The sequence below is a fragment of the Megalops cyprinoides genome, chromosome 20, assembly GCF_013368585.1.
Source record: "Megalops cyprinoides isolate fMegCyp1 chromosome 20, fMegCyp1.pri, whole genome shotgun sequence".
NCBI classification, from domain to species: Eukaryota; Metazoa; Chordata; class Actinopteri; order Elopiformes; family Megalopidae; genus Megalops; species Megalops cyprinoides.
Genome location: NC_050602.1, coordinates 24,696,191 through 24,707,500, shown reverse-complemented (window position 1 = coordinate 24,707,500; position 11,310 = coordinate 24,696,191). Strand labels below are relative to the sequence as shown.

At 44.4% G+C, this 11,310-nt stretch overlaps 1 protein-coding gene across 1 annotated transcript in view; it reads right to left on the bottom strand.

Moving 5' to 3' along the window:
- fam151a (family with sequence similarity 151 member A) overlaps nt 1-11,310 on the bottom strand; it is a 16,253-nt gene extending 4,943 nt beyond the window's left edge. Inside the window, exons 1-5 of the mRNA XM_036553884.1 lie at nt 10,518-11,310; nt 9,286-9,777; nt 3,134-3,213; nt 1,403-1,547; nt 299-448 (exon numbers count right to left, since the gene is read on the bottom strand). Coding sequence (XP_036409777.1) covers nt 299-448; nt 1,403-1,547; nt 3,134-3,213; nt 9,286-9,777; nt 10,518-11,310 — 1,660 coding nt within the window. The remainder of the gene's footprint in view (nt 1-298; nt 449-1,402; nt 1,548-3,133; nt 3,214-9,285; nt 9,778-10,517) is intronic.

Sequence of the window (11,310 nt, the reverse complement as noted above, 5' to 3'; positions counted from 1 at the left end):
TACTATTATTCTAAGATGTGAAAAATAGTAAAAATAAGGAATAAAAGGTGTGCCCAAACTTTTGACTTGTACTGTACATCTCACATCCACAGACAATGACTAATCATTTCACCATACATGATCTATCAATGAAATGAACATTTATACAACATGAAGGTTTTGTGTCCTTGGATCTCGGGCAGTACAGCATATTTTTCATGGACTATGCTATGAACAATAACTGTAACAAACTTGGGCAATAACGAGTCGGGCAATATTTAAAAGTATTATTGATGAATGTTTTGAAAAGCAAATTTACTTTTCAACGCTTCGTCCATCTGGGCTTTGCTGTTGGCGCGGTGATACCAGGAGACTAAGAGGCCGTCTCTCTCCTGGATCTCTCCACTTTGGAGGAGGTAGTCCAGCATATCACCGTCGGTAGGAAAACGTAGGTCAGGTCCGGTGGGGTCTACAGGATAGAGTAAGCTCAAAGTTTACTGCGGAAAGCATCTACACAAACAATTTTATTCTGTTAAAAAAACTATATGATAAAAAGATTTTACTGCATGATATAACTCCAGTATTATTATGTTTGTGAGTCTTTGTCTTTGTCTTGTCCAGTCAGTGTTTTACCATTTTAAATGAACAGTTATACCAGAAAAGGGTATTTAGCTGCTATACACAAGATCAACAGTTAAATCATCAATCCATTTAATACATAGCAAGGATGAGACAAATGCAGTCTGTGCTGGCTTTGCATTTCATAGCAATGTTTGGCATACAAACAGATCGGATTATACAAAGGCTTACTATCCATTAGAATAACCTTGTGACAGAACTTAAATTTAAACTGATGTGATCCATTCTTGAAGGACACAGATATTTCATATTTGTTCTTCCTTGTGCCAGATATAAAATGAAATTGTTGGCAATGCCTACTTTCTGCCTGCTAATAGTACACATGATCAATATTACTGAGGAACATTCTGAAGATGGCACCATACATCTCTGGCAGGTTCATAGACAGTCAGACTGTGAGGTCACACATCATCCATACATATGTAGCGATTTTATGCTTTTGTCTTGTAGAAAGAAAGAATAAAAATAGACTGCTTTGCTGCTGTTCTTGTGTAAATATCACAAATAAAAAACTGTACTGGGACTTTGGAAGTCACACCACCGTTACTGTTATTGTCAATGTTCTCCTCCTGCCGGTTTCCACTGCTACCACAAATACTATTACTATAAATACTAATGGTCACAATAAGTTATAATGTTTAAAAAATTATGCTATGCTTAGAAATCAGAATATTGTGTTCCATAAAGGGTATTAACGTAATAAAAGCTGAAATACACCATGTATTTTAAAAGTCAAACATCCATGGTAGCAGTGCATGAAACCACTGGAATCTGAGGAATTTACCTGCATGCAGGGTCACAATGACCGAAGCTATTGTAATGATCGCCAGCAGCGTGACCAGTCCGACCCCCACTCCGAGCATGGTGAGCCCCTTCCTGGTGAAGACGCCGCAGACTCTCTCAGAAGCCTGCTCCTCTTCCTCCTCCTCCTCCTCCTCCGCCCCTACCCTCTGTTTATTTTGTTCTTCATCCATGATTTACTGAGTTGGCACAGGCGTGTAAGAACAAGCGCTGTCACGTCCTGCCCAAGCGCAGAGCCAACGGGAGACCGGAGCCTTGCAGAGATCTCCTCAGCTTTATCTCTGAACCCTGGATCTCTGTCATCTGACGAAGAAGGAAACACCTTGTGCCCCGACTATCTCCTGTGCCATCAAATCACTGTACCTACCTCGCTATGTAACAAAAGTAAATCATTTATAACTTTCTTTATCATTAAGGACATCTGAAATTATTTGCCCTATATAGGGTTATTTTGCCTATATAAAGGTTATTTTTAGCATGCAGTTTTTTTTCACTCAGCAGAACTGTTGGTGGAATATTACTTCCTTCATGCAGGGAATATAATATATTATTAATAATAATATTATTATTATATAATATTATTACTGTGCTGCAGTTGTGATTTGGGGGTGACGTTTCTAGAATCTGGAGTCAAGGTGTCATTGCAGGGGGGGGCGGCGTGTCCTAAAACTCTCAACAGGTGCATTTTCACCCTGCTGCTGTCATATCGACTCCTCAGAACCCAGTGCTGTGCTGGTCCCTGCTCGCTCTTCACTGAAAAAAACGATGATTCACACGTACAGTTGTTATACCATTAGCTTTGCATTTCGGTGCCTACATAGACAACAGTCGCTGTCTGAACTAATCAGTCACACGTTTGTGTAAGTGTGTGAGTAAGAAAGAAGCAAGGGGAGTTAGTAAGGAAAGTGACTAAGCAGGGGTCTGGAAGGACTGTAATTAATGAATGTATTCCGTCTGATTAGGGGAAAAGGTCAGGGGTTCAAGGTCACGGGCAAAAACCCAACCTTGTTAAGCTTTAAGTACCTGATAAACTGTATCGTTATGTAACGTTTATGGAAATAGTCCTTTCGACTTGTGAGATCTGATCTCTGTCAGGAATGATCCTTCATCTGGATTTCAAGACCTTATGAATGATAAACGATTGTAAAAATGATTCCATTTAATGTTTGTATTTAACATTGCTTGTTCTGTGTAGTGACACTTTGTGAAATGAGACTGCGTGTGCTACAGACTGAGTCACTCTGGACAGAAAATAAGCCACAAGGCAACTACTGCCACCTATAACTCCTAGTTTCAAAGGTGGCATTGTTTTGTCTTACAGCGCCCCCTTAAGGACAAGGATGTTAACTATTCAAATTACGTTTATCATCCAATTTGGATTTGGATGGTTCAGAAAACAAAATCCCTTTCCATTGTCCCTGTAAAAATTTTGCATTGGAAGACTATATTGGTGTAGCCACTAACTGTGGCCCTTACATGATATGGGACTTGAGAAATATCACATTTAATATACAAAAACAAATATGTCAACTGCTGATGAGATGCTTTCACGGATCACTGATATAGTGGGAAGGTCACAGTGAGTGACAGGTCAATACCAAGAAAAGCCTTTTATTTTCTGTATCAATAAAGCACCCATTCCATCTGGAAACTTGGCTGGCCTCTTCAGAATATGCATGCTCACAGATGTGGGAGCATAAAATCCCTCTCCTACCTGCTGTGCCAGAGACGTGTGACGCCTGCAGATTCCGCAGCCCGAGACCCCAGCGGCCTCCTCGTTGACTTCATTTTCCTCTATAACGGAAAAACACTTGAGGTTTGAGACAATGCTATTACCACTAAGAGATCAGACTTTTAACCTGCGCTGCGTAACACCAAATACAAATGCGCTCAGCTGACTCATAAAGTCCTCACGATGTTCCCCGACCTGATAACGTTTGTGCGGTATTAGCGAAACGGCGACGAAATTATGAGGTATCTCCAGAGGTTAAATTTGGCATTAGGTGTCAGAATAGGACAGATGTTGCTAATGCACCACTCCTGTGAGTCACCCACTCAGAGCTCTTGTTCTGAGAGAGGAGTTTCATAAACAGCCCACAGTGCCCTTATTCAACCCCTTCCCTGCTGTAGCTGAAAGAAGGGAAATGCCCACAGACACAGCAGTACATGGGAACTGCAGTACAGTCCACACGGCAAAGACCGTAAATATGAAGTTTTCCTTTCTTGGAGGAAATGAAAGAGCTCCAGGAATTAAAACCGCAGTGTTGTATTGCCACTATGCCAGGTTGTTTATGTCTGTGTATGTGTATGTGTACGCATGTGCATGTGTATATGGTTATGTCTTGATCATGCACAAACTGCACAGTCTTGGCAGGCAAACCAATGCTTTTCCCCCCTGGCAAAACCTAAGAGCCGTGCTAAAGCTGGATGTAGTGTCCAGTGTCACTAGGTGTCAATGACTTCAATTTGTGCTGGGCCAAAGTTGGCGTTGTCCTGTACAAATGTATGCCAGAATAAGTGGAATTTTGTTCACGATTGATGTGCCCGGGATCATGTACCTGCTGGACTTCATGGAGCCCATTGCTCACAGGATTTAGTGCAAGGGAACAGCTACCATTGCCTCATCATCATCTTCACCATCATCTTTTTTAATTAGTATGCTTTCTTTGTACAGCGTAGCTTTGTACAGCGTAGCTTCTGATTCTGATGAGATGTTCTGTGAACAATGTTGCCCTTGGAGACCAAGACCTGGCAATCCACTTGTGACATCATCTCTTTGCGCTCGTGTTTACTTAACTTGACATTACCCACAAACTCCAAGCAAGACCAATGGTCTGTTTTAAATTCACAGCAGAATCAAATACATGAGAAGTTGTTTGATTTCGCTGGGGGGGGGGGGGGGGGGGGGGGGCATTGTGCAATTTACTTGAATCTCTTGAATGTTCCCAGCATTTTATTTTCACTGAAAAGTAAATAGCGCATTGCATTTTAAATAACACATTGCCACTCTCCACAATAACAACTAAACTGCCTTGTTTTCTGAAAGTGCTTTGTCATGATGATCTAATAGAGCAAAAACAATGGCCTGACATATCAAACTGACAGACCATGACATTGTATCTGACAGCCACAATACCCTGCAGAGTAAGCAAAGGCCGCAGCCAGATAATACTTGATTTTGGTGGCAACAACCCGTTTGATATTGCTTGCATTGTTGTATAACTGCTGTTTATGTCAGCATATTCCTTTTGACCATGTCTAAGTACAAAATGCATCACTGAGAGTTTGCTCAATGTCATTCTGTTACGTTAGAAAATCACCATTGTGAATCTGTGAATTTTACGAAGTGCATTTTTAGGGGGAGGCATCCCACATGCAAGAATTTTGTTGAATATTACCAGTGTTTCTCTTGTATTTTTTCAGTTAATTATTTGACAGAATACTCCAATGTTAATCATACAGAAGGTTTCTTATTACATTTTACCGGTAATGAAGCCCACTGGGCTGCTGCAGATTTTGTTACGTAGTCATGGCGACATAGGGTAGTTTAGAACATGCAACGTTTGCATCACTATGAGCTGCACGGGAAGTGTGTGCACTATAGCAGCAGGAAAGTTGTAACATGCAGGCTGAGGGCTGTGGGACATTTGTTGTGCCTGTGTTGGTGAGTGTCCTCTGGTTACTGTGCACATATAGCCATCTCCTGTATCTGTAGGGGCAGCTGATAGGAAACATTATCTCTGTCCACCTCATACCTGGGACAGGTACAGTTACCTGGCCTCACTCCTGGCTATGTCACATAATGAAGCACTCAAATTCTGCAGAGGCCACTCACTACATGTTTGTTTTAAGCTCACCACTTTTCTGTTTTTTCCATGTTGTTTTAAAATGGATACATAGCAGAACAGACATATACCATGTTGGAGGAAAAAATGATTTTACTGCAAGGAGGGCATGAACTCTGTGCTGATGTATCTCCTTTAACTGAAAAAGATAGAGGGTATATGTTTCCATGCTGAATTGCCTTCAACTGAAGAATTCAAGAATTTCCACTGCATTCCATTCTTTGTACTTGGAAGAATTACAACCGATATTTACTTGAGGGCACTAATGTGATTTAGCTTGTGGTTTTTTGACTCCCCCTCCTTCTTCTCCGTCTCTGACACAGCAGTGGAAATGACCTGGCCCCAGATCCGGCCTGCTGTTGGTTACTCCATCCTCTCCCTGTTAAGCAGATGCTAGGATGTCTGCACGGATGTAAGGTTTCGTCTGTCATGCGATACAACACTTACACCACTCAGTCAAATGGTCAAATTTTGTTCATCATATCGAGTGTTAACAGGCCTATGTAGAACATGTAAATGTACATGTAAATTTGATGTTTCTGTTTGAGTTGATATGACAATGCAAATTTATTTTTTTTTATCCTCAGAAATGCCTAAGTAAAACATATTTGACAGGATTGACATGCATATAAGTTGATTTTAGACTACTGGAAGGCTGGAATTGTAAAAAAATCCACAATTTTAAACATACAATATTTTGCAGATGCAATAAGACTATTAATATAGCCTATTCACATTATTATATGAAATTATTTTATAAAATCATTACGGTATTGTCATTTAGCAGACACTCTTATCCACAGTAACTTAAATAGGTTACAGTTTTTACATGTTATCCATTTATACAGCTGGATATTTGCTGATGCAATTCTGGGTTAGGTAACTTGCCCAAGGGTACCAGAACTGTGTCCCAGCAGTGAATCAAACCAGCAACCTTTCTGTTACAAGCCTGGCTCTTTACCACTATGCAACACTTCTGTAATCAAATTCCTGCTAGAAGTAAACTCATGGGCTTTTGCCAGATCCTTTATGGACAAATCTAGCTAGGTAAATCTGTCTGCAAGACATAATACAAATATAAATATAATGTTCTTTAGGACATAAACTGCATATAGAAGATACTACATTTGATATGAATAAAAAATTGTACAAATGAAGGACTCTATTATAATTACAGGTATGTCTCTGAGGTGCAATAGAAGTGAAAAGAGTTTAACGTATTTTCTTCTCAGCTGCAGATGGTGGTCTGCTCCTCTGCCTCTCAGGGAGACTGAGTCGGATCTTTCTTTTTGGAGAGCCGTCTGTTGAAGGCAAGTACTCCTGGATAAGAAAGGGATGCGATGAGATTGGGTTTATGCTGTTGTTATTGGAGATGTTCTCCCCGTCAGTAAGCTGTGAGCCCCCTGTTGTAGCTGGGTTAGGGATATCCGTGACGTTCTGCGAATCTGGAGGAACACCTGCCCCCTCTGTGCTTTGAGGCAGTGCCACTGTACTGTCTGTTTGTGGAACCTCAGGTTCCCCACTGGCTTCTGAACTTTGACCTGGAACTTCTGCCATCACCAGCCCATCTGAGTTGCCTTCTTGGATGCTGTCAGGTGTAGCAGTGCTCTCTTGTTTGTCTCCTTGGTGTTCTGTCTGATTCTCATTCCCGGTGGCAGCTGTTGGTTCTTGACTCTGTTCTTCCTGACTGATTTCTCTGTTGCTGCCTTCTTTGTGAAGCAGAGTTTCTTCAGCAGAAATTTCTTGAGTTGGATCTATGCCATGGTCAGTCTCTGTAGAAGTTCCAGCTTGTGGGGGCAATAGGTCCTCTCCTTCCTTTGACTCCGTGGAGGTTGTTTGACCCTCTTTGGGAGAAGGCATTTTCTTTGAAACCACAGATGGGCTTCTCTCCGTGTATGAGCCATCAGCGTGGTCTTCACCTTCACCTGCACCAGATTCCCCCGATGTTTTGCTCCGCCTGTTTGTACTTGGAGACTGCTTTTTTCTCTTTGGCTCTGTTGAACCCTCCTGACTGTCTCCGTGAGTCTCGGGTTGTCTCTTCTTTTGTTTTGAGGACTTGCTTTTTGCTTTCGGTATATTTTCTTCCTCTGCCTCCAAGAGATCCTTGTCACATTCTCTTACATCGTCTTCTATTGACACATCGTGTCTTCTTCTTCGTTTCTTACTGTGTTTCCTCCGAGGGCCTTCTTGTTCACTCATCTCCTGTCCCACAGTCTCTGTGTCAAAAGACTCCTGTTCAATATCCTCAGCTATATCAGTCTTCCTCCGGGTCCTAGACCTGGAGGATTTAGCCCTCGCTCTAGACCGTTCATGTGATGTTTTAGTCCCATGTATTGATTTGCTAAGCTTTTTTTCATGAAGAACTTGGTCTTTCTTAGATAACTTCATCTTTTTTCCTTTGGAGCTCAGCTTATTTTGTTTTGCTGTGCCAGCTCTCTCTGCATTATTCTGCCCTGACAATATATCCTCTTGGCCGAAGTGTTCATGGGGGCAGATTCTGTTTTTCCTGAAAGGGTTCAGGTTGATCTTAACTTTTAACCGGCGATTAGAGTGAACTTTCTGCTTGTGTCTCCTTAATTGATCTCCTTTTTCTCGTTTGGAAATTCTGCTGGTCCTTTCAGTTTGTGCAGTGCTTGGCCGGTGCTTTCCTTTGAGTTTCTGGATGTCTGAATTTTTTATTTTAAGAGATTTTTTCTTTTGGGCAGTGATCATGCGCACGTCAGACCCTGTTAAGTCAAAACTCACAGTCCTTGGTGGTGTTATGTTGGTTCCATGATGTCTCATGTGATGTTGTTGGCCATGACCCTCTATGTCAGTGTGGTTGTTCATATTGTTGAGGCTGTTCGCTCTGTACAGGGGCATGTTTAGCTGTAGGACTCCCTCTCTGCCATGCTTGTTTTTAACATTTCCCTCTTCGATGGTCGCCAGTCCCACATATCTGTCCTTGTCCTCTGCTTGTCTGTACTCATATGCTTTGAGACAGTGGACACACCGTATGGTGAGGAAGTCCGGCGGAGTCTGAATGCTCTGGGTCTGGCCACCATACCTGGAGTAAACCTCAGCAAAATCTCTCTGAGTCTCACTTGTTCCCGTCTCACCGTGTACTTTGCTGTGCTGTGTGGGTGTGTTTCTGTGGGAGGGAGATGAGTGCCCAATATCAATCGGTAGCTGTTTTTCTCCTGTAAATTCCTGGCCTTCTGAATCCCCGTGATAGTGAGGGACATCCTCAGGATAGCTGAGAGAGAGCTGCCCCCCTTGTCTCCTCTGATACTGGCTTTGAACTCTTAAATCTGTAAAAGAAGACAAAAACATATGAAAATATTAGGCAAAACAGATGCAGTCTCAACCTCCAGCCTATGTAGACAAAATGCATAGATGATACGTAGCACATTTAGCCCAACATCATTTCCTCCTTAACACAGAAAGACAGGAAATGATAATCATGTCATACTGCCTGTGACGGAGTGCTGTCATTACGGTTGAGTATGCGCTCTGACTGCCATACCAAGGAGCCTGGCTCTGGTCGGTCAAAATCACATGTTTGGTACCCTGTAGACCCGGGTTCGAGTGACTGGGGTGACTGCTCTCGCCCTTCACTACAAAGCCTTAATCAATTGAACTGAAAATCATATTAAGCAGCAATTTGGTATCATAACAACAAGTGCCGGTTCTGTAGAAGCTGTTTCCTTTGTAATACGAACAACTGTTGCAAAGTCTTATATAGAGGTATAGTCCTAGCATAGTGGTAAGGAGAAGGGCTTGAAACTGAAAGGTTGCTGTTTCGTTTCCCCACTGGGGCACTGATGCTGTACGGCTGCTGGGAAAGGTAGTTAACCCACAATTGCCTCAGTAAATATCCAGCTATATAAATGGATCACATGTAAAAACTGTAACCTATGCAAGTCTTTCTGGATAAGACCGTCTGATAATGACTAACGTAATAATAATAATGTAACAATACCAGGTGGTCTACATGAGAACATGGATGGACCTGTTGGCACTTTGGAGCTGGCAGCCTTACCTTCAGTGTGCTTTAGCGCATGCTGTGGCATGTGCCTCTTGCTTTCCTCCCTGAAGTCTAGCCTGCCGTGTATGCCGCTTTTGGCCACCGCCTGACTGACAAACCCTCTGCTTCTGTCTGCTCCCCAGCTGCCAGCTGCATCGGCTGCAGTCAGGCCCTCGGGCCTGCAGAGGTGGCAGACAAAATGGTGTTCTGCCCCGGCTGGCCCCTGGCCAGGGGGGGCTCTGTCTCTGTGCCAGCGCCTCTTCTCTGGCAGCTCCCCGCCGTTCGGAAACGCCAGCTTGGTCTCGCGCCCCGGGTGACTGATGGACAGGACCTGCGCTTTGTCGTCCCTGGCGTAGCTCCACTCCGGCATGCCCCGGTTCTGGATGGCCCCGCCGTGCGTCCTCGCTTCCTCGTCCCAGCTCCTGCTCCTCCAAGGGCCCAAGCCTTTGTTCAGCTCCAGTTTGTGGTAAATGGCGTACAGGATTAGCACTGTCAGTCCCGCTCCCCCTGTGACTCAGGCAGACATGAAAACAGCTCTTACATGTTCCTTGTTTTCCGCCTCTATGCGCCACACAATCGCAGTGACCGAGTCTTTGCAACTGAGTGCACAGCGTATGTATAAATACAGCATCTACCATGTATAGCGCAGTGGCATCCAATACCAGTCCTGGAGAGCTGCTGTGTAGGAGTGTTCTTTTTTTATATCTGCCTTATATAAACATAAGAACACATACTGATGACAACAGGCCATTCGAAGTCATCATTTGCCTATAAGTTAGTGTGACTCTCTGTTACTCTCTGTGAGAAGAAACATTTTGCAGCAACTGTGTGAAATTCAACTAGATTCCATCTGCACCATGTGTCATTGCTAACAGACTGCAGCCCTGGTAGAGCTTCAGTGATCCATGTCATTAGCCTCTATTAAAATTACAACAACTTCAATTTAAAGATATTTTAATTCATATCGGATACTAACTCCGAAATCTAAGAAACAGAAAGAACGGCTGCGAAAAGCCACAAGCACAGACTGCAACAAACAAAACTTCCCTGTGGGAGCATCAGACATGAGCAGATAATCTTCACACTGATTCAGGGTTTCACTCTCCCAAGTTCAGAGATTTTACTCATTTCCAGAGAACCAGAGAACCTGACTGGCTGCCTAAAAGAGTACGACTTGCCATCCGATAGAGCAATAATTTATCACAACCATTCTGTCAGGCCCATCTGCTGCAATCGCAGCGACTCACCAGCAAAGAAGAAGGTGGCGGCCAGAGCGATGTCCCTGACGTACCGCCGGGCGGAGATGCTGTCCTTGGTCTTGACGAGGACGGTGATGTTCTCGTTGGGCGGCACGCAGTTGGCCTCGGTCAGCTGCAGCACCGTCTGCACGGCCGGGTTGGCCGCACTCAGGCAGACCATCCTCCTCCCGTTGTAGAGCACCTTGTCAGGGGCCTGCACGTAGCTACTGAGGAAGGAGGCCAACTCCTGCAGCTCACAGGTGCAGTTCCACTGGTTCAGGTCCAGGTTGAGGGCCGACAGCCACGACAGGTAGGAGAAGGCGTCCGGGGCGCTGCGCAGGCTGTTCCTGGACAGGTCCAGACTGCGCAGCCGGGGCAGGGCCAGGAAACTCCCCCGGGCCACGTACTCGATCAGATTGTCCGACAGGTCCAGCGTCTCCAGGTTGTCCAGGTTGGCGGACGCGAAAGCGTCCGAGGTCAGCCTGGTGATGAGGTTTCCCTCCAGCTGCAGGGTCCGCAGGCTCCTCATGTCCCTGAACCAGCTGCCGTCGATGGCCTGGATGGCATTGCTTCCCAGCTGTAAGATCTCCAGGCTCCAGAGCTCGGCAAACGTGGCGTCTTCTATAGACAAACCCGTGATGAGGTTGTGGTCCAACAGCAGCACCCTGAGGTCCGGAAGGTTCTGGAAGGCGTTGTCCGTGATGTTGGAGATGACGTTGTTGCTCAGGCCCAGCAGGGTCATGTTTGAGAGATCGGAGAGGGTGCCGTTGTCCACAGAGTCGATCTTCCCGTCTGTGAGCAT